The following is a 22,728-nucleotide window of genomic DNA, read 5'->3' as shown; positions in this document are numbered from 1 at the left end:
GGGCTAACCAGCCAGGGGTTCCCGGTTTCACAGAGAGGAAAGTGACAGAAGCCGTGCAGAGGGAGACGCAGAGAGAGCAGAGCCCCGGGCAGCCACCCAGTCTCGGGGGAGCGCTTAGCTCCCCCACCCCCGCTCCCACCCTGTCCGGGGGGCTCCTGAAGCCCTCAGCCCCACTCCCAGGCTCCCCATGGAAGCCAGCTGTGCCCCGGGAGGAGCCGGAGGAGGAGGAGTCGGCTAAATGCTCGCGGTGCGCCCGGGGCCCCTGAGCCCAGCCAGCTCCGCGCCGCTGCCCTAAGGCCCCCGCGCCCCCGGCGCCCCCTACCCGGGGCCGCGCCGCCTCCGCCCGCCCCTCCCCGGGGCTTTGCCCCGGACCTGCCCCCGCCCGCTAGCCGGCGCTCAGGCAGGAGCTCTGGGCCGGGCGCGCCGCCGCCCTGGAGTGAGGGAAGCCCAAGCAAGGGGGGTCTCCGGAGCCGGCCGCGATGGACGCGGTCTTGGAGCCCTTCCCGGCCGACAGGCTGTTCCCCGGATCCAGCTTCCTGGACTTGGGGGACCTGAACGAGTCGGATTTCCTCAACAATGCGGTAAGACGAAGGGTCTACGTCCCCCTTCCACCACTCCGCACCCCTCTTCGCGGCGCGCCTGCCTCACCTCCCCCCCCCCCGAAGGACCGGGTAGAAGCGGGGGAGGGGGGCTCGGTGCAGGGTCCCCGAGAGACACGTGTTGAGAGCTCTGTGATTCGGAGACTAGATCCCTCGACACCCCCCTAGACCCCGAACCCGGACCGGAGCCTCTGAGCTTGCGCTAATGCGCACCCCTCCTGGGGGCTCCGTCCGCGGATACATTGACCTCGGCTTTCTAGGGGAAGGGGACGTCGAGGCGTCGGGGCCAGCCGATCCCTGGATATGACCCCGAGAGACACCAATCCTGCCCCCTCCCACGTCTTCTAGCCGTCGTCCACCCACCCCCGAGGTTCCCCGACCAGATTGGGCGCAAAGTGGCGGCGCCCCTTCCTGCGCCCCCTTTAGGACCTCCGTGGCTCCGCGACTGGTTCTCCGCTGGGGGGCGCACAGGGAAGTGTTCGGAAGGCCAGGGACCCGACGCCCCTTGGGGGGCCAGAGCAGTACCCGGGTTCTGAGCCAGTCCTGGAAACTTAGGGGTTCTGCCGCGGCCGCTCCGTGAGTTCCCCAAAGACGGACCTGACGCTCACGCTCAGATGGTCAGGGCAGCACAGGGTGATCGTTCAGGAGGGGGGAGATCTATCTCCCCATCTCTGTGTCTCTAGGTGTGTTCCTCTGTCCCTCATGTCTCCCTGACCTTGTCTCTCTCCCTGTGTCTTCGTGACTGTCTCTGTCTCTGAGCTTGTCCTTCTCTTTCTCTCTCTTCCCCTCCCTCCCTAAGGAAACGTGGCTTCTCTCTCTTCTTCCCTCCCTTCCTCCCTCTCTCAGGCTCAGCCCTAAAGCCCTTCTGGGGGGAGGGACATGGGCTCCGAAACGCAAGAAAATATTTGGGTTCAGAAGGGCCTGCTGGGTTGAAATGTGGACAATTTGGGGAATCTGGTGGGATTCCCCCACACACACACCCCGTGCAGTAAACTGCCCATCTCTCTCTCTCTCTACACACACACACACACACACACACACCCCACCTAACGGGTCTCTGCTGGCTGGCCTCTAGCTCCTGGGACCACGATAAACTTGGCCAGATAAGAGCCAAATGCACAGAGACTTTCAAGGATTGGGCATCTTGGACTTCCACTTCAGTTGTCCCAGGCTTCTAGACTGAAACAAGCCAAGGGACAGGAACCTGACCGGGAGGCATGGGGTGTGAGGTCTCCCAGCCCTCCATTAGGGAGATCTGGGTCACCCTGCTTTCTGAGGATGGCCCCTGGTCCCAGTCAAAGGGAGCACACTTCGGCACACAGGCCAAGTGGAGGAGGGGAGAGGACTTGGGCTGGTAGTGGGGAGAGCAGGGTTCTAGGCCTGCCTCTGCTTGGGCATCCCACTGTGAGCCTGGTCCTCTGCTTCTTCGTCTATAAAGTGGAGAGAGGTTGGGTCAGGTCTTTCTAAGGATGGTCTGGCACAGATCCTAGGAATAAAATGGCAGGGATTGGGGGTTCCGTACACCCCTCCTGGAGTTGGTAACAGATACTGGTCAGAGGGAGAGGTGTTTGTTGGAGCGTGTAGCCTTGCAGCCAAGGCGGGTGGTAGAGCCCTCCCCACCACCACAGTGAAGTGCCCTCAGCAGCTGAGTGGGGCTTTCTTCTGAATGAACTCTTGCCGCCTACAGCCTCTTCCTGCTCCTCCATTCAGCCTTGTGTCCCCAGCTGCTCAGCTGGGCCTTGGTCCAGCACAGGAAAGGAGGCAGGATTAGACAGTGGTATCCAGCACTGGGACTGGGGAGGGAAAGCCCTGCTGGGGGCTGACCTTGAACTAGGCAGGGCCAGGCCAGGCAGGGAGAGAGGAAAGGATTTCTAAGAGGAGAGACCAAAAACTCCCAGGAGATTTGGTTCTTGGCTGTTCTGCTACCAGCCAGCTGGGCAGTTCAGACAGGTGGCTTTTCTTCCTCTGGGCCTTGGTTCCCTCATTTGAAAAATGGAGGTATAGATCCTTCCCCATAGTGGTGAGAAAATTAATTAAAAGTTAATGGAGGAAAATGCCTGGCAGGTAAGTTTCTATAGTTAACTTGTTCCAGAAACTAGATGGGGTGGTGGTAAGAACTATGCAGCAACGAGTTGCTGTGGGACCTTGAGCAAGTCACTTTCCTTCTCTGGTGCCTCCACTTAGATGTCTAAGATCCCTTACAGCTGGGACCACATAACCAACCCTACCCCCAGCTCCCTCTTCATTCTGCATGAGGGTAGGGAAATGTTTCCAAGGTAAGGATGGGAAGGGATAGGGTCTGTGTGTTTCTCAGTCTAGAAGATGGAGAACAGGGTATTCACTATCCTGCTTAAAAATCCAGATAAAGACCATAACGTCATGTGGAAAATGTGTGTGGTCTGTTGCTCCATGCAAAAAGCAAGAACCCAAAATTCTGATGCTCACACTGGACACAACTCTGTAAGAAATACACATTTGCTTGGGCAGAGACAGAATGAGTATGCAATTCAAGTCAAGTGTGCTTGGAGGGGTCAGGGATGCTTTCCTTTTACCTTCTATGAAGATACCTTCATGCTGTTCCCAGCTTATCCGTGTGATTCTCGGAGACACCCCTCAGAGGGGGCTGTGCTTCCTGCCAGATGTGCGGGACTTCTACTCCCTCTCCCTCCCCCACCCTCCCACAGTTCCTGATGTGACCACAGGAGAGCCCTTGTCCCCTGTATCCTGTGATCCTTCAGCCCCTGGGCAGGTATGAGAGAGGGTCTGGTGCTCAGGAAACTGGGATAAAGGACCAGAGGGAGAACAGGTTGTGTCTCCAGATAGAGATATTAGGTCTATGTGCCTCTTGCCTTCTTCTGGCTAAGGAGAGGGGATGACTCTAGTTTCTCTAGAGAGAAATGGCTTTGGATCCCAGAGACGCCCCAGCTGGGAGGGTGTGGGGAGGAGGAGGAGGAGGAGGAAGGGGAGTGCTATTTTCTCAGATGGGAGCAGCAGGAAGCTGCAAGGATGTTTGCCCAGTATATTCATTTACCTCCAGCAGTTGGGGAGGCCAGGTGTGGGAATGACTAGGACCCAGGGACCAGCCCAGGGGAAGGGAGGTGTGGGGGCTAAACCAGGCCCATAGCCCAGCTTCTCTGGAGCTAAATAGGGAAACAGAGAACCACCACCATCACCACCCTGGCCTTGGGGGATTAGGGAGATTAGAGAAGTATGTGCATTTGGGTGTTCCTATGTCTGTGTGTGGGCCTTTAACAGCCCCTAAAAGGGGAGGGGTATGTGTGTGTGTGTGTGTGTGTCTCTTTAAATTCTCACCAACAGGAAAGAGGACCTAAGGGCCAAGGCACTCTGGTCTCAGAGTAGAATCCCCTAGAAAAGGATCAGTGGGGAAGCCAAAATCTCAGGGCTCCAACTCAGGAAGGGAGATCTCCCCAGACACCTAGTCCTCCTCCAAAACATTGAGTTTGTTTGGGGCAGGGGTATTTTGTTTTGTTTTTGCCTCCCCCACTGGGATACAAGCTCCTTGGGACAGGGGTTTATCTGTCTTGTTCGCGGCGATATCCCCAGGGCCCAACACAGTGCTTGACACAGAGTGGGCCTCAACCAAGGATGGCTAAATGGGCCCAGCCCAGACCTCACATATTTTTAGGGAGGAGGAAAAAGGGTGCTTTAGCCCCTAGCCATCAGGATCCTGCAACCCATACTGTCTCTGAGATTCAGGAAGGGATCGCCATGATTTCCAGGGAGTTGTCATTGCCTTGAGCCATCCACCTCCTATGCACAGAACCCCGGAGCCCCTGCAGGAGGATAATGTATAATTAGTTGACCCACAGCAGATCTGAACTTGTGGCTTAGGCCTCATCTTTGAACATTGGCTCTAGGGCTTCCATCTTCCCCAGTCTTCTCTTGTTCAGGTTGCTCTGGGACTCCTGGATCCACACTCACCCAGCTTCAAACGAAGTCTCTTCTAGTCCTGCCTCAGGGCCTTTGCATGTACTGTTCCTGACATCTAGAATGCTTTCCCTCCAGTTCTCTCCATCCCATTCTCTTTAGTCCAAATGCCACCTCTTGAGAGCAAGCTCCTGACCACCTCAAGTGGGGCCCCCTCTCATTTTCTGTTTCAGCCCTTTGATGTCTTCATAGCCCTCATTCCAGTGTAGAGCTCTGTTATTGGCTTATTGTCCATCTCCTCCACTGAGAAAGCAAGTTCCGTGAGAACAGAGACCCTGTCGGTTCTGTTCATTGCCATAAACCTAGCCCAGTGCTGTGGTACCAAATAGGTGCTTAATATAGTAAAACTCCGCCATAAGAGACAAGAAGCCACGTCCAAAATTTTCAGTCCCGTAAAATGTGGAGTTATGTTATTTCAGGAGCAATGAAAAGCAGCGTTTTTCTGTTGGTCCATACTATTGCAAAAAGCCCCAAAGTAGAGCTCGTGGGACCTTACCACATGCAGCAGACCAACTTGAGAAAGCTCCAGAGAAGCACAACTGCATCACTTCTTTACCAACCATCCCGCCCTGACATAAGAGTTTTGCCCACCTTTATTTGAGGTGGGCCCCAGGCAGAGGACAGAGCCAAGTTTGGGTTGCCTTGTAGTGGACTTTGCTCCATTTCAAGGATTTACTGTATTTGTCGAGAAAATTACTTCAGACTAGAGCAGTCCCTGGAAGGGAAGGGGAGAATGTTTTTTAAAAGACAGGCCTGAGCGTTCGAGAAGTGTATTGCTCATTCCAGAAGGGGCCCCGGGGTTCTCAGGGTCCTGGCCTGGCCAGCCCTGAGGGTGATGGGGATGCTGGATCCCACGAAAATGCTGTCTGTACCCCAAACTACGATGGGGTCCCTCCGGCTTCCCTGGACCAGCTGGGGCTTCGCTTGGTCGTTCTTCAGTACATGCATCCAGGCCTTTGACAAATGGGCACAGAAGGAGCCCCTTGCTGGTCACTATGCATAGCGACCTCAGCCACTGCCATGAGAGAGAGGCGAAGCTGCAGCACCATGGGGCGCTGGATGGAGCAGAGCAGGGCGGGTGCCCGAGGAGGAGCGTCCAGCCAAGATGGAGGTCACAGAGGGTTTCTTAGAGGAGGTGACCTGGCACACGCCGTCCCTCATGGCCCCATCCCTATTGGCAAAGGAGTTGCTGGAAGGCACTGTCTCTTTTGAGCATATAGAGGTATCAGTGTCCCCTGTGCAGATAAGAAAGCAGAGTTTGGAAAGGAGGCAGGGGTCCCATGGAGAGAGTCTAGTTGGGGAGATAACCATCTTCTCTCTCTCTCTCTCTCTCTCTCTCTCTCGTTCTGGTTTGCACTTTGCTCTCTAGGGCGAGGAAAGTTTGGGCTCTCTGATATCAGAGGGGCCCCGCCTTCACTCTCACCCACTGCCACCGTCAGGGCACCTTGGATGCCCGGAGCATTAGAAGCAGAGCCAGCGGGTTGCGTGGCCTGTGAGAGCCGAGCAGAGGCCACCCCCCCCAGCCCATCCCGTGCCCTGTCCTCAGACTCACTTTGGGATGCTGCTCCCCAGCCCACCTGGGAACTTGGACCTCCGCTCTCTGTAGCTCCCAGGACTCCCCAGGAGAGTCTATATATGCCTGGCCTGGCCTGGCTACTGTGGCAGGAGAGGAGAGGACCAAGGACACCCCCACCTTGTGTCTTCCCGTCCCCATACCATGTGCCTCCTGCAAATCCCAGTACAGAGGCCCTCCCGGAGCATCCCTCTCTGGGACCTGGCTTGCCCCCGAACCTCCCTCAAGAAACCAGCTCCAGGTGCTGGAGAACAAGCTGTTCTTCTGGAAGTCTCTGCGCTCCAGGGGGCAGGATAGAGGAGGAAGATTTGGGTGGAGTTAAGTCAAGACCATGAACATTGCTTTGGCTGGGACACTGTGTAACCCCCTCAAGCAGACGAGGGGAAGTCAGAATAAGTGGCAGGACCCTTGACCAGGATGGGGGAGAAGGTAAGGGTGGGGGCGTCTGGTTCAGGAGAGGCTGGGAGGTGCAAGAGATGGTCCAGAACTCTGACCGTCACAGAAAATAGGTCAAAGGGATCGATTTCCTTGGAATGTCAGAGTCTGATCTCCATGACCTAGACATAGCATATCACCAACAAGGTCAACTTGAGCACTGGGGCAATAATGGGCTTCCCTGCTGCCAGCTTTGCTGTGAGTCCTCTCCCAACTCTCCCGGGACTGAGCCCTCACTGCAGCTTCCTTGGCCCTTGGTTCTTGGCCCAGGCACCATTTCACCCATCCCAGAGAGGCTGACACATCTGGGCTGTGGACAGCAGCAGCTGTCCCCCTTTTCCCCTTCCAAAAGGAAAACAAAAATGAAAGCAGCAGAGGAGTAAGGCAGGCTCTTCAGGCCCTCACGGAGAGCCAGGAGGCAGTTTTAAAGCAGCCGCTGAGGGGACCTGCTTCAGAGGCAGGCAGGCCCAAGCCTTTGCCCACTGTGTGCCCCTCTGCCTGGACCGTCCTCACCTCTCCTCACCTCTCCTCACCCCATTTCCCCAAACTCACTGTGTGACCTCGGGCAAATCACTTCCCCTCTCTGGGCCTTGGCTTCCTCACTGCTGAACTAGACAGAGAATTCTTTGAGAGCAGGAACGTCAGACAATTACTTTGTTGTCTAGTTATAGCTATAGGGACTGAGTGCTGAGGAAATGCTTATTTACTGGATGGACGGATGGACGGACGGATGGATGCATGGACGGACGGATGGACGGACGGATGGGATGGATGGACGGATGGATGGATGGATGGATGGACGGACGGATGGACGGATGGATGGATGGATGGACGGATGGACGGTTGGATGGATAGAAGGAAGGAAAACAAGGAAGGAGTGGGGAGGGGTGATGGATGGATAGACGGGTAGATGAACAGATAGTGGAAGAAAGGACACTTCCACACTTCCAACTTTAATGATACTTTTTTTTAAAGTGGATTTTATTTTTTATTGAAATAGTGAATTTTAACCTAAATTCCACATCTACCTTTCAATTTACCATACTAGACTTCTGTATCGTAAAAGAATATATATGGTGCATGCATATGAATTAATAAAGGATAATAAAATAGATACATGTGTACTCACTAGCACCATTGAAGATCTAGGCCCAGCTCTGAATATCTGGGTCTCTCAAAGCCACATGAGTTCGGGGGAGAGGTGTGCTAGGGACCCTGAATCCACTCCACTCTGGGTAGATTCTGAACAGGAATGTCCTGAGACCTGGTGCCTACTCCCAGACCCAACCTGACCAGACAGCGAGTCCACAGGTCAGATAGCTAATATCTCAAAAACATACCAGAGGTGGGGTGTGGTGGCCATTAGTGGTCTCCTTTAACAGCTCAGACCTGGGAGCAAATCTTGGCTCTCACCATTTGTCATCTGTGTGAACTTGGACAGGTGCCTGAACCTCTCGCAGCTGATTTTCCTCATCCATAAAGTATGACCATAGAACATAGGGTTCTTATGAGGATTCAGTTAGATAAGGCCTAGCACAGTGCCTGTCACCTAGTGAGGCCTCCATAAACCATAGTTGTTGCCACTCGTTTTATTCTGATTATTGTTGTCATGGCCTGAAAGGAAGGTCCCCAGCATTGGCCAGTCCTTGGAGGAAGGTCCCACCTTCTCCATCCCTTTCATGAGCCCTGGTTGTAGAGATTTTATTTCCCTGTCTGTCTGACCTCTTGGGAGCTGGAAGGCTCTTTTAAGTAAAGACAAAAGATGCCAGACCCCCTTCCTAAGGCTCTTTCTGGGCTTCAGGAAGGGGATGGCCAGGGATGAGCTACATTGGGGCCCCAAGTGGGGACCCATTTGCATGGAATTTGAAGCCATAGTTTGTACCTGGCTCTGTACTGGGTGTTGAGAATGGGGCAGCAGAAAATCAACCATTCCTTCAACAATCAGTTTGCTTAAGAGCATGAGCTCTGCATTCAGAGCCTGGGTTCAAATCCTGATTCAACCTCTTGCTAAATGAATGAACCTGGGGAAGCTGCTTAACTTCTCTGTGCCTCAGTTTCCTCAACTTTAAATGAGGGTACTACCTTATCTTCTGAAAGTTAAATGAGATACTACATGGAAGGAGCTACAACAGTGCCTGGGACATAAACATTAGCTGTTATTATTATTATTTTCATTATTAGGCATACTATATGCTAGGCCCTGTGTAAGGCCCAGCAGAGGGTTCAAGGATGAACTCCATCCTGCATCCTACCCTCAAGGAGATAAAAGTTCAGAAGGAGAGATGGGTCCCATTGTGCCTACTTAGAGTTCAAGGCATGATACTGACCAGTAACTCAACAATCTATAAGTGCTATAGCGGTTCAAGAGGGACATCAGGTGGTACAGGTGGGCAACCAAGGAAGGCTTCCTAGTGGAAGTGGCATTTTAATTGGGCCTTAAGGGATGATAGGAGTTGGAATGAAGAGATAAAGGGCAAAGGCATTCCAGACACAAGGAATGGTATAAGCAAAGGCCCTGGGGCAATGGAGCTCACAGCAGTTTTGAGGAGCTAGGCGTGGTCATCCAACTAGGATGGAGGGAAGAGAAAGATGAGGGTCTCCAACTACAGTGGTAAGTTGAGATGCATGTACAACAGATCTTGAATGTCATGCTTAGGAGCTGGGAGTTGTTTCATCAGGCAGGAGGGAGCCAGTGATAGTTCTGAGCTAGACAAAGTTGTGGTCCCCACAACTCTGAACTGTCTCAGTGCTAGGAGGTCTAGGGTTCATTAGGAATCTGCTGTCAGCCTGCCTGGATGCTGAGGGACCCTGCCCAAAGGGAGAGAGGACTGTGGGCCCTCCCTGAGTCCGGAGTAGCCTGAGGCAGTAGCTAAGCCCAGGTCCCTTCTCTTCTCTGACTTCCACCCTGTGCCCTGATGTGACTCTCACTCTGGGCCAGGAGTACCAGTTCCCATCAGGCTCTTTCATCCCCAGCCCTCGGGCCAGGCTGACCTGGAGAGGCCCAAGGCGACTCCACCCTCGCAAAAGAACAGGCTTCCCTCTTCAGGGCTGAGAGCTCTAGCCTGAACCGAGTCCTTCCTCCTGGCCCAACCCCAGGGCCCTAATGGGGTTCCCCCACCCCTCCTGCAGCTCCGGACCCTCCACTCTCAGGCAAGGTATGTCCCTGTAGGGCCCAGGGCCCTCTAGAAGGATCTGAGCCCTCCTTCTGAGGCCAGCCCAGCCTGGCACCCTCACCTCCTTGGCCCTCACACCCAGCTAGCTGGGACGAGATGCCCAGAGCCCCTTTCATCATCCTCCCGGAGAAGAGGCCCAGCCCTGCCCTCCGCTGCCCCAAGGCCTTCACCCCTTCCTCTCCCAGAGCTGCAAATCAGTTCCACATTTGGGATCTGGCATGTACTGTCTGCTCAGAACTTTCCCCTCCCAGTTAGCTCAGGCTCCCATCTCCCCCCACCCCACATGGTCAGCCCCTGGGGTCTGCAGAAGGGGAAGGGCTCCTGCCTTCAATGACCTCTGAAGAGGTCCGAGAGGGAGCCAGACTGCGGCCAGGTACCAGAGGGACCATGGACAGGAGGCCCTCCTGGGGAGAGATGAAAGAGAAAGGGTAGAGGGGGTGGGGCGAAGGCAGAGCTTGAGCAAGTATATGAGGGGATGAGGGGTTGGGGGTGGTGAGGGAAGGAGCGAGGTAGTTCCCAGCTCAGCACATTCCTGAGACATCTGGACGTGCTGGAAGGGCCCCAGCTGGCCTGCATGGCTGTAGCTCCAGCTTCTCTACCCTGTGATGTCAGGACCCAGCACTCCCCTCTCCTCACAGAGTCCCGCTGGCCTGAGGTCCACCTTGGGGCTGAGTGCGGGGGTCTCCTCCCCAGACCCTTCATCCCCAGTGAGCAAGAACGAGGCCACTGAGGCCCTGGAGGAAACGCCTGCCCCGGAGGAGGGCCTGGGCATGGCGGTAGGAGGCCCACACCAAAGACCCAGGGGTTTGCCCATGTGGCTAGGACTCAAGGAGATTCCTCTTTGAGGCTGATGCCAGTCCCTCCCTTCTCCTTGGAAGGGAGATCGAGACAGAGGAAAGACTCTGGAAATGGCCGCTTCCCTCAAGCTGTGTGATCCTGAGCAAGTCCCCTCCCTTCCCTGGCTCTCCGTTTTCCTCTCTGTAATAATAATAATAGTAATAATACCAGCTCCAGGTCAGTGAGACCCTTCCACGCATCCTGCGTTGTGTCAGGCACTTTACAAATGTCATCCTTTATTGAAACCTCACAGCCAACCTAGTAGTTAGAGATCAGTACCCCTATTTTAGAGCCGAGACTGGGGCTCAGAGAGGTTAAGAATGTTGCCCAAGGCTACACAGTAAGTAGCAGAGCCAGGATTAGAACTGGATCATCAGTCTGCCTCCCTTGCTCTTAACCGTTGAAGTACATTGCCTCTGTCAATAAAAGGGGATGGACCCAGTGATGCCAGAATTCTTTTCAGCTCGAAAATGGTGATGATTTTTTTTGGCTGTTGTGGGGCTCTTCAAGAAGGGCAGGGGCAAGCATTAGTCACACACTGGGTGGGGGGGAGGAGAACAGAGGCAGCTGGCTTTGAAGCATCTGATGCGTCAGGAGTCTTTGGAGGTCCCCTCCCTTGGAGTCCCAGTGAGGTCCAAACCCCTGAGGCTAGAGCCACAGCCTGATCCCCAGCCGAACCCAGGGGTCCCACACCTTCCCTGAAGGAAAGGAGTAAATAAGGAGAGAGAATGCAGCTTCTTCCAAAAATAAAACCTGAGGACAACTCAGACAGTCCGGGACAGCTGAGGAAGCCAGAGGCCGAACGCTGAGTGCACTGGAGAGAGGGAAGAGGCCAAGGGAATTCCAGCCAGAGCCGGGTGGCAGGCTCCAGCTGAGGAGGGCCTTCCAGCTGGCCAGGGTTCCCGAGCGCGGCTTGGCTGGGTGGCCGCGGGGCTCTGCTGCTACTCTTGGGCCTAGTCAAACCCTGGGGGCAGCTGTTACGGCACTGAGGGGGGTGGGGGGACTCTGGTCCCCAGGAACTGGTCTGTCTGGGGCTTAAGAACAAAAAAGCCTTGGGAAACAACAACCTGGATACAATAGGCCCCACTAGGGAGGAGCTGAGGGAAGGAGGCCAGGAGCTTGCAAGCTGGCATGGAAGCAGAATTCAGGGCTGTCATTCCTGGAGGCTCAGCTGCAGAAGAAAGGCCTCAGTCCATTAGCTCACTGGCACATTCCTTCATTTACCCACTCATTCAGTCCATCAGGCAGTCACTCGCCAAACACCTGAGCACCCACCACGTGCTGGGACCAATGCTAGGCTTTGGAGATACACCTGAGAACTGGACACAGCAAGACATAGAGGCAGTATGGCTGGAGCATCTCAAGCTATACTAAGGGACCTGGAAACTATCCTAAGGGCAGTAGGGAGTCATCGATAGATACTGAGGAGGAGAGTCACATAGTCATATGTGCTAGAAGATTCCTCTTAACGGAAGGTGGAGAATGCTCTGGAGACCTATCAGAGTTCACGCCTTAGACTTACCTTCACCAATGGGGTATTTCACACCGCTAGTCAGAAAGCCTTTTGTGAGCAGGAATTGGGCTTTGTTCATCTCTATATCCACAGGCCTGGGCACGTAGTAGGTGCTTAGTAAATACTGAACGAATACATAAGTGATGAATAAATGGCTGTGATTAGATGCCCTTATTCTCCAGAGGTCCCCAGTGCCAGCCCTGGCACTTAGTCTTCAGTGTCCTGAGCTGTCCCACAGGGATCCTCTGGCCACCGTGTACGGATCGACATCTCCAGCAGCCAGACTGTGGGCTGCTGGGCCCTCAGTGGTGCCAGTCACAGCTAATCCCAGCCCTGGGCGACGGCATTCACTGCCACCGCTTCCTCCTGCCCAGACAGTACCTGGCACTAACCCCAGGGTTGGGCCACAGTACATGGGCCGCCTGGTTGGAAGATGCCAGGGGCTGGCCAGGAACCTGCAGGCCAGCTCTCCACTCTCCTGAGGGATCTGCGGCCTGGCTAGGGAAGGGTTACCAGTGTCAGGAGAGGGAAGTGGAGAGCCAGACCAACAGGGCTGGGGGCTATGGAGAACGTGCATGCCCTCCCCACGCCCTGCAGCGCACACAGAAGCAGCCTGTGGTGGGTGCCAGCCTGCGTGTTCCGCTCTCCCTTCCTTTCTCCAGCACACACATGGAAAAGCTCAGTCCCCGTGTCATCCCCTCCTCCAGTCCCAGCCCTCACTGTCCCAGCCCCTGGCGAGCCTGGGACTCCCAAAGCTCCCTCGCTGGGGGTCATATGACTCATGCATGTGGGTTGGCGCAGTCAGCATTTAGTTCTGTGGTGGTGTGACATGTTGTGTGTGTTCAAGTGAGAGGGTGCAGGGCCGTGTCTAACCATCTCTGGGGTGGCTGCACGTTTGTGTGTGTGTGTCCAGGAGAATGTGTGTCCATCTGATCACACCTGAGGAGGGCGTCCTTGTTGGGGCTGTGTTTAGTGCCTACCGGTGTCAGCCTAGGGGAGCCCCTGAGTGGGTGTGTGCCAGGCTGTATGTGGAATGTGTCCGTGGATGTGGATCTCACGTTGTGTGGTATCAGAAAAGTGGTGTTTCCCCGTGTAAGAAGGAACCTCACAGCCCATGTCTGTGTAGCGCACGCACACGTATGCACACACATACACACAGAGAGAAGCATTTCTGCTTATTTGGACTTGGGCTCTGTGGTGAATAGTTCGGTAGAGGGAAAATATGAAACCTCAGCAGCCGCCTTCCGTGGGCCTGTGGGGAATGGGGGATGAGAGTGAGGTTGGAGGTTGGAACAATGCGCCCCCCTTAACCCCCATGCCGTTGCCAGGAAGGCTCAGGGACTGGCTCCAGGGACCGGAGGACTGGCTCCAGGGACCGGAGGACTGGCTCCAGGGACCGGAGAACTGGCTCCATCCCTTCCCAGTCCCCAGGGAGGCCAGGACAGAGGAAAAGAGCCCACTCTCTGAAGACTAGTTCACTTCACCCTGTCCCTGCCTGCCACCCCTGCCTCAGGAACACGGTCTATAACAGATGGGGTAACTGAGACCTGGCCAGGAGACACCACCTGCCCCTGCCCAGGTCTGCCCCAGAACACAGCTGGATCTTGAACTGGGGCCTCCAGAGTCTGAGTCCAGGGCCTTTTTCCCTTCACAGGACAACCTCTGATTCTGGCTCTGGGAAGGGGGCCCCCAAATGCCTGGATGGTGATGCTTAAGAACAGGGAGGGCCTGACAACTGGATACCCAGGGGCCCACCTCCCCTCCCCTAAGTCCCTCCTTGTCTCCCTTGAGCCTACCCCTCCCCCCCCCACACACACATATCCACACACTCAGGGCACAGCACTGACTCAGACTCGTGGCCCTTCAGCTTGAAATGGGGTCGATTTTCTAGTGACCACGAGGCAAGTAACCGTCCCGGAATGTATGGGTCAGTATGGGGAGGGAGGGGGGCATGTGGCCCAGTCTGTGGGGGAGGGAAGGAAATGTGAGAGGACTCTCCTCCCATCTCTCCCCAGAGCTCACTCTCGGAAGGAATGTCCGGGCTCGGGATTCCCCCCTCCCACTCCTTATCCCACAGCTCAGCCTGGACCCACTCTGGTCTCCTCCCTCCTTTCCCCAAGCACAGACTGAATCAGCGCGGGCGAGGGGAGAGGCAGAAGTCAGGGCCCGGGGTGCACGCGCCGTGGGGCTAGGGGCGGAGGGAAGGGGGCGCTCTGAGGCTGCCCCAGGTCTGGGGAGAACTTTCTCCCACACACCCTCTCAGACAGCTGCACTCCCAGAGCTTTGCCCTCTCTCTGCATTGATCCCAGTGGAGAAATTACGGGAGGGGAACTGAGAGGAGCTTCAGATGGTCCTGTTACCGCCCCAGGAGCGTTCCCACTCCCCGCACGACCAAGGACCCGCTGCCCCGTCACTGCGCCCTGTGGTAGGACTGTTCGCAGAGGGACGGAAGGAGCTGAGCTGGAAGAGCCGCCAAGGGACATAAGAATTGCGGCTCGGCCTCCCCTGCGAGCCGGGGACTTCCGAAGAGACCCTCCCTCTCCACTTCCCCCCGCTTGCTCGGGGGCCGTGCAACTCATAAGGGTCTGGGACTGCGTGGGGCTGCCGGCCCCCTGGAAGCTCCAAGGGGCCGTCCGTGCCTCTGCCGCAGAAAAGGACACACAGCCGGACCTAGCGCTCCGGGCCCTTCCCACGCCCCCGCGGTGCGCGAAACGGAGAACGCTCCTCGCTCGCGCCCCGCCGCCGCCGCCGCCGCCGGCTGCCCGCAGCCTCCTCCCATTGGTCAGGAGCTCCGCGGGCCGCACCAATGAGCAGGCCTGACTCCGGCGCGGGGCCGCCCCGGTGCGCAGGCGTTAACCTCTGGCGGGCCGCGAGCGGCTCGTGGGACCGCTCCTTCTTTACATTTAAAGGGCTGGCGGCTGAGCCCGGGCTCCGGGAGCGGGCGCCGCTAGGAGAGGTGTGCGCGGGGCGGGGGGGGCTGCGAGCAGCAGAGTCCGAGACCTCTCCGCGAGAGAGGGAGAGAGAGAGAGAGAGAGAGAAGCCGGGGCTAACTGCGCGTGGCCTCCGAGAAGGAGCTTATGTTGGCATGACTGTAGGAAAAAGTCTTTAACGAGGAGGGAAACAAATCATAATATTTCCTTCTCTGGCTTCCCATCCCGGTTGCCTGGAAAGGCACCCCAGAAGGTTCACCAGCCCCATGGAACCCTATCCCCCTCTGAACGTTGACCCACGACCCCCTGCTGTTTATAGATTTGATAAGGGAAATCTGTGTTCTAAGGTGGCCGACCAAGCCAGCTAGGGAATCCCAGTCCCGGGCCGTTCGGGGTTTTCCCTCCTGCCCCGCCTGCCCGGCGCGGGAAAGTGCCACATACACGGAAGTAAAAGTGTATAAATTACCCCCTTTGTGCTCCGGGCACAGACCTTTGGAGATCATTCTCCTCTGAGCCCGCCAGCGTTAAATAAACCTCCTATCCTCCAAGATCTCCGAGTGCTGCTTGGTTCCTCCGTCAGACGATCCAGTCCAGGTTCTGTAACAGATTAAGACCCCCCTTCCTCCCCCAGGGCAATAATTTCCTTCCGATAGTAGTGAAACCTCAGCTTCTAGCGTGTGAACTAGAGGTAGAGCTGGGTGTGGTTGGGGGGGAACCTGGGCATGCTGGAGCTGAGGAGGCCTGAGATCCCCAGAGTGGGCTTTCCAAAGTTGGGGGAGGGTGGGTACCGTGGAAGAAGTGAGAGGACAAGAAGGTGACCCCCATTCCTGTGCAGCCTCAGCTTCAGAGGACCCCCTCCCTCAACATCACCAACTCACTGTGTGACCCTGGGTAGGCCTCTTTCCCTCTCTGGACCTTGGTTTCTTCATTAGGAAATGGGGTGAGAGGAACAAGAGGGAGGGCCATGGGCTTTCTCAGGTCCCTTCTGTCTCTAATGTGATGGTATCAATCAGCCATAACTGAGCTGCTTTGAGAAGCCAGGCACCAGATAGAAATCAGGCTACAAAACTCTCTGAAGGGAGTCCCTTCTGGCCTGCTTCCATGAGCAGGAGGTTAGCCTGGAGGTGATGAGACATGCCCACCACTGCCAACGGGGGGTCCGACCAGCACACAAGGAAGCCCTGAGCAAAGAGGACTGGGTTTTCTGAGTGTCCTCCACTCCCACCCTGCCTGCCCCTTGGCCGCCCTCCCCTTCCACTTGGCTCCCATCCTCTGGAAGCTCCATCCTGCTGGGTCTTGGCTGCCATTTCCAGCAGGTGGGGGCTGCCCACAAAAGGGGGCCAGCTGAGCTCCCTGAGCAGGTTTCTGTGGACACCCCGAAAGGGGTCTCTTAGAAGGACCTGGCTCATCTGCCTGGAGTTAAGGCCTTCAGGGACCCCAGCCCAGACTGGAGGAAGCATTTCTCCTCTCCCAGGCCCCAGGAAAGGGCTTGGCAAACCCTTATCGCCTGAGAAGCAGCTGCTGGAGGAATACCTTAGCGGCTGACTCACTGCCCTCCTTCCTCACAACACCCTCCCACTGGGCCCCACACCAGGCCTCTGAGAGACCCTGAGAGAGAGAGAGCAGGGGCAAAGCGCCCCCAGCTGGGCTGGCCCAGGCCCTGCAGAGGGTGTAGCTAGCACAATCCTGCCTGGGGCTGGCTGGATGATTGGGGGGGGTACCCTGTAAATGGCCTTAGTGTGGGATCACAGTTATTCTTAGAGATGTGTTTAGTACTAGTATCTCCTGGTACTGCCTCAGCCCAGGCCCTGATGAACAACTGACATGCTGATGGCATTGCCCTCTGGGGTACAAGGCCATGTCCCTGCAACAATAGTTATCATGGGCCAGGTGCTGGGATTCAGCAGGTGAACAAGATATAGATCCTGCCTCAGGGAGTTTTCAGTCTGGCCAACAGGCAGTTCTTGAACAGAGGAATGTCTCCTACAGTTGGGGAAGGACTGGGCAATGAGGGGTTGTGGACACTTCCCTGTTGTACTTGGCTTTCCTGGGCCTCAGTTTCCCTATATGTCAAATGCAGATATGCAACTTCCTTATCTCATTGGGTAATCGTGAGGATTAACTAAAGTCGTGCTTTTTAAAGCACTCCGGAAGGTTAAAATCACAGTAAGGGCGCCTGGGTGGCTCAGTTGGCTAAGCGACTGCCTTAGGCTCAGGTCATGATCCTGGAGGCCCGGGATCGAGTCCCGCGTCGGGCTCCCTGCTCAGCGGGGGGTCTGCTTCTCCCTCTGACCCTCTTCCCTCTCGTGCTCTCATTCTCTCTCTCAAGTAAATAAATAAAATATTTAAAAAATAAAATAAAATAAAATCACAGTAAAAATGTAGGGTAGATGATAAGTTCTGGCAAACTGGGGAAAGGGGAGAGAGTACCTGAGTCAATGGGTTTCTGCATTTATTTTGTCCTTGATTCTTTGATCATTCTTCAGCTCAACTCAGCTCAAGCCCGGAGTTTGGCTTTGAGTAGCTGCAGTTTTCATACTAATAATGGCTAACAACCATTGAGTACTCACTACATACTAGGCACCATTCTGCTACGTGCATTAATGTGTGTGTGTGTTCTATGTGTAAGTGGTATGTGTACTTCACTCATTTTACCCTCATAATCCTATAAGGTGAGTATTAAGCACCTAACAAATATTTGATCTTCATGACAACAATCTTCATGATCTTCATGACAGTTCCTATGAAGTGGAACTATTATTTCCCCTTTGCAGATAGGGAAACTGAGGCACAGAGAAGTGAAATATTCTGAAGCTTGTTCTCAGAGGGCTTTTCTGTTCACCCCTTCAGGACTGGGGCAGGCTTTGAGTATTCCATGCGAGAAAGGGCCACCAGCTCTGACCCTGAACCAATCAATCCCCCAGAAGCCGGTCGTTAACCATTCACCAGGTTGGACTCCAGGACCTGAAGCAACCCCCCCTCCCACCATCTCTTCCAACCCACCAGCAAATGCATTCAATCGGCACATGTTTATAATTCTATAGAGAGAAAAAAATAAGCACCTACTATGTACCAGCCACCGGGTGCTTTATTAATAATGAGACGCAATGTTTGTTGAGTATTATGTACCCAGGGCCATCCTCATAACAATCCTGACAGAAACTATTATCATCCTCACTGTACAAAGGAGGAAATGAAGCAGGGAGAGGTTAATTAACTTTCCCAAGATCTCAGAGACGATTATTTTTCAGACTTTTTTGTTTCTAAGAAATGTATTTTACTTCATTACTGAGTCCACACACACACACACACACAACTGGGACGAAAACCTCACCAGGTATTTAATTTCACTATGTGAAGTGCAGTCTGGTGTTTTCTACTCTTATTTTTTTTCTGTTTCACTTTTTCTTAAATCCTGGTTGTGACCTACTAGATTGATTTCACAACCCATTAATGAGTCACCACCCACAGTCTCATCAGCACTGAGTCATAGCTGGAAGTATCAAGGTCAGGATTCGAACCCAAGTAACATGGCTTCAGAGCCTAATCTCTTGGCGTAAAGAAAGTCTTGGAAAGCGGAGAGTCTGGAAGCATGAGGACAGGTGAGGACTGTGCTAATGAGGGGAGGAGCAGCCTTGATAATCCCACCACCTTGCACTCGAGCAAAAGATATGAAAGTCACCAGTATTGCCTTTGGGATGTGAACTTGCTGGCGTAGACACACACTCTTTCCTTAGTCTTCCCATGAAGTAGGGCAGACGGAGAAACAGACTCAGGCGGTCTGAGCGATTGAACCAAGGTCACAGGGCCAGAATGAGAGCCTGGTAGTCTGTTGCCTGCTCCGGGGATGCTCTTGAGCCCTCCCCAGCTCACCCTTGAGGATAATGACAGTGAGGCTGGAGATGGCAGCGGGGGGTGGAGGGAGAGGCGGGGGTGCAGCAGTGCCAGCCGTGATAGAAGTGACAACAGCTGGTCCTGGGGATATGGGTAGTGGGGACGGTGGTGGCCTTAATGATGGAGGGAAGAATAATGGAGAGGCTGTGGTGACGGTGGTGGTGGTGGCAGGCCTAGGGGCCCCACCCCAGCAGCATCTGCGCCCCCTTCCCAGCCTCCGCTGACCACCCCCATGCCCCTCCTCCTCCCCTAGCACTTCCCGGAGCACCTGGACCACTTTGCGGAGAACATGGAGGACTTCTCCAACGATCTGTTCAGCAGTTTCTTCGATGACCCCGTGCTGGACGAGAAGAGCCCTCTACTGGACATGGAACTGGACTCCCCCACACCAGGCATCCAGGCTGAGCACAGCTACTCCCTGAGCGGTGACTCGGCGCCTCAGAGCCCCCTTGTGCCCATCAAGATGGAGGACACCACCCAAGGTAAGAAAGGGTAGAAGGACCCTGGGCCAGCCCAGACCCAGAAGGCCCAGGAAGGTGTGATATGAGAGAGAACAAAAAGGCAGGAGGTAGCACTCCTCCAAGAGGTGTTTGGGGTGACTCCTCTGGGAGCCCCTGGGCATCTCAGCCTGCAGTGCCCCCCGCTCTGGTCCCTCAAAAGCTTCTTCCCCTCCTCGGAAAAACGAGGCTTCAGGAAAGCCGAGGGGTCCAGGTCACACACACGGTAAAATGCTTGGTGAGGACTTGGGAGCAAGTGAGCCCCTTGCTGCTAAACTGCAAACCCTTGCTGCCACCACATTCGCCCCCCTCGAGGGCCGGCAGGGTACGGGGTGTGGACCCAAACGGGCTTCGCTGTGCATCATGAGGCGTCACCTCCACGTGCTGCCATGTGGTCTCGAGCAAGTTGCTTCATCCCCCTGGCCCCTGTTTCCGCAATTATGAAATGAAGGTAATATATGTGTCATAGGAATTCTGGCCAGGGTTTTTAAATCTATACATAAAGTACCCAGTTCAGTGCCCAGCACATAATATGTAAGAAGAATTAGTGGCTATTTTCATTGTACGTATAAAAGTCCTGGTAATACTCGAGTGGCTAGCACAATGAACAGCATTTTTAATTCCTCTTTCTCTTCAGAGGACAGTGGTCTTGAATGAGTTTCTTGATATTCTCATCTATTAAATGGGGAGAATAATAGTGCCTGCCCCATAGGATTATTGAGAGGGATAAAAGAAGTCGTATGTAGCAAGGGCTGAGAGCCTCACTCAGCTCAACAACTGTGTGCTGCTTCTGACGGTCTTTGAGATTCCCCGGGGCAGAGCTGGGACTCTGCACCCCACCCCGCTCACCCCTGTGAGGGCAGGGACTCCGTCTGGGGGTTAAATGGCTTCAGGGCTGGGGCTGCTGAGGTCTTAGCTTCCCTGCGTGCCCTGGCCTCTCAGCCAAGCTTCTGGAAGTCACGTCCGCGTGTCCTCAGGCGGGGACAGGGAGGGGAGGGGCAGGCAGCATGTGGGGTGGACCTCCTCCCATGGTAGGTTCTCCATCCACCCCCGCTGGGCCAGCCCAGCAGCTCCTCGGCCACCCCAAGTCTATTTTTAGAGCAATTTGTCTCTGGGCCCTTTGCAGGGGCAGCTTCCCGGAGGCTGGACAGCTGGCCCTGTAATTTGGGAAGATTGTGGGTGTTCCTGGAGCCCTGGGGCAGCCTGTGGCCCAGAGCTGGGGTGCTCAGGCTCCCAGCAGGGTGGGGCCTCGTCTCTGAGGTGGGACCAGGCACCACTGACCCCCTCTCTCTACCCACAGCGGGCCCCAAAGGCCAGAGCGCCCTGGCCCTTCCCTTGCATATTGGCTCCCCAGACCCCCGCCTCACCTCACCACTGCCTGGGGCTTGCAGGGCTGACTTGGAGTGCAGGACTGTAGGCACCCATCAGGAAAAGGGGTGATGCCTGCCAGCCCTGTGGCCCAGATGGGGCCAGGAGCCTCAGTAAGAAGGCAGGAAGTGGACACTACCCTGGGAAACCTGATCATCACATCTCACCACGCACATGCCCTCCCCACCCCCACCTCCTCACACACACACACACCCCACCCCGTCACCAGGTCCTGTGGATCCTCCCTTCTGAATTTGTCTCCAGCACGTCCCTTCCTCTCCATCCCCACTGTCACTTCCTTTGCTCAGGCTTCATCTTCTCTCACTGGACTGTCACCAGCCTCCTGCGAGTCTCCCGGCCTCCACCTTGCCTGCAGTCAGGCCTGTCTCCACATAAACACAACATGATTTTTTTCGACGTTACAAATCTGAGCGTGCTTAAAACCCTTCAGCGCTTCCCTCATTACCTTTAGGACAAAGTCGCAGCTGTGAGCCCAGTCTCCAAGGCCACGCTACCCCTGCTGGCCTCTCTGGGCCCACCTTCCCCTTCCCTCTGCATTTCAGCAGCACTAAAACTGCTTGCGACTCTCACCAGGTCCCCCACCGCCTAGCACGGTGCTCGGCAAATGTTCACTGACTAGCAGTCATTGTGTTAACAATAGCTAGCATTTATTGAGCATTTACTTCTTGTCAGGCACTTTTACAGATGAAGAAGCTAAGGCTCAGAGAGGTTAAGCAACCTACCTAAGGTCACACGGCCAGTCAGGAGGGGTCCAGATCTGTTGTCCACGCCTGCTCCTGTGAGCTGCAGAGTAAAGAAGATGCCCCACCTCTTCTGGCCCCAGCCTACCTCACCCGGCGCCCCTCTCTGCCCTTGCCTGCTTGTACACTACCATCTCTCCTCAGCCCAGGCTAGAGCAGCTCCCGGCGGGAGGAGGGCGGCAGAGCCCTCTGCTCGGGGAGTCCCCTGAGCCTGGTCCTGCCCCCTTCCCCAGACGTGGAACATGGAGCATGGGTGCTGGGACACAAACTGTGCTCCGTCATGGTGAAGCAGGAGCAGAGCCCGGAGCTGCCCGTGGACCCTCTGGCCGCCTCCTCGGCCATGGCCGCTGCGGCGGCCATGGCCACCACGCCGCTGCTGGGCCTCAGCCCCCTGTCCAGGCTGCCCGTCCCCCACCAGGTGAGCCTGGGGACTGTTCCCAGGGGCTGAGGGAGGGAGGCCGGGGGAGGCGGGGGTCTCTGTGGGAAGAGGCCTTCAAAGCCCTGTGTAGCCCAGGGCTGTGTGGCCTGGGAACAATGTGACCCTGGGAGCTGAGGGTCAGAACTCCTGGACCAGGCCTCTGCCTACCCCTTGGGCCGCCCCTTGGCCGTCCTAGAATGGGAACAATCCATAGCACCCTCGAAGTAAGCTGGGCCCCTCACTGCGTGCCGAAGGAAGCTGACGGGGGCCCTGGCAGAGCTGGGCATCAGGGGCCCGGTCCAGGGTCTCAGAGACGGAGAGAGCGCAGGTCAGATAGCTGTCTCAAAGTGTCAGGATTTTTAAAAAGAATGACCAAAATGAGAATACAACCATTGTCAATATTTCAATTGTATATGTTTGTGAGATCGATATTTTTTACCTCATACGCTCAGGTCAGCCCCCCCATCACCCCCCATGAGACATAGATAACAGCATTCAACTCTAGATCCAAGGTCGACATCTGAAGAGCCTCCTGGGAATGTGACGCCCAGACTCCAGGCCCTGCCTGGGTCCCAGTTTAGCTCTCATTTGTGCTCTGGGCGTGTTACCTTCTCTTTCTTCCTCAGCTTTCTTATCTGTAAAATGGGAGCATGAGCTGCCTCTAAGGGGCTTCAAGCCCTGAGTCTACAATAAAAGGGCCGTCTTAAAAATCCCTAGATTGGGGGTTTGACTGGCTCTGCCCCCTGCTGGCCACACGTCTCACCTGATCAAAATGCATGCGG

The 22,728-nt window shown here is 55.5% G+C and overlaps 1 protein-coding gene across 2 annotated transcripts in view; it reads left to right on the top strand.

Annotated features, from left to right (window-relative positions):
* Positions 1-22,728, top strand: part of CREB3L1 (cAMP responsive element binding protein 3 like 1) — a 35,646-nt gene continuing 12,918 nt past the window's right edge. The window contains exons 1-3 of one of the 2 annotated variants that reach the window (XM_081798215.1): positions 1-581; positions 19,156-19,384; positions 21,762-21,946. In XM_081798215.1, coding sequence (XP_081654341.1) covers positions 480-581; positions 19,156-19,384; positions 21,762-21,946 — 516 coding nt within the window. In that variant the 5' untranslated portion in view covers positions 1-479. The remainder of the gene's footprint in view (positions 582-19,155; positions 19,385-21,761; positions 21,947-22,728) is intronic. The other variant, XM_081798214.1, reaches the window with a different exon arrangement.

Source organism: Leptonychotes weddellii, chromosome 11 (assembly GCF_054177405.1).
Source record: "Leptonychotes weddellii isolate Sample4059 chromosome 11, ASM5417740v2, whole genome shotgun sequence".
NCBI classification, from domain to species: Eukaryota; Metazoa; Chordata; class Mammalia; order Carnivora; family Phocidae; genus Leptonychotes; species Leptonychotes weddellii.
Note: the sequence above shows the minus strand (reverse complement) of the source record. Positions and strands in the feature narration are given on the sequence as shown.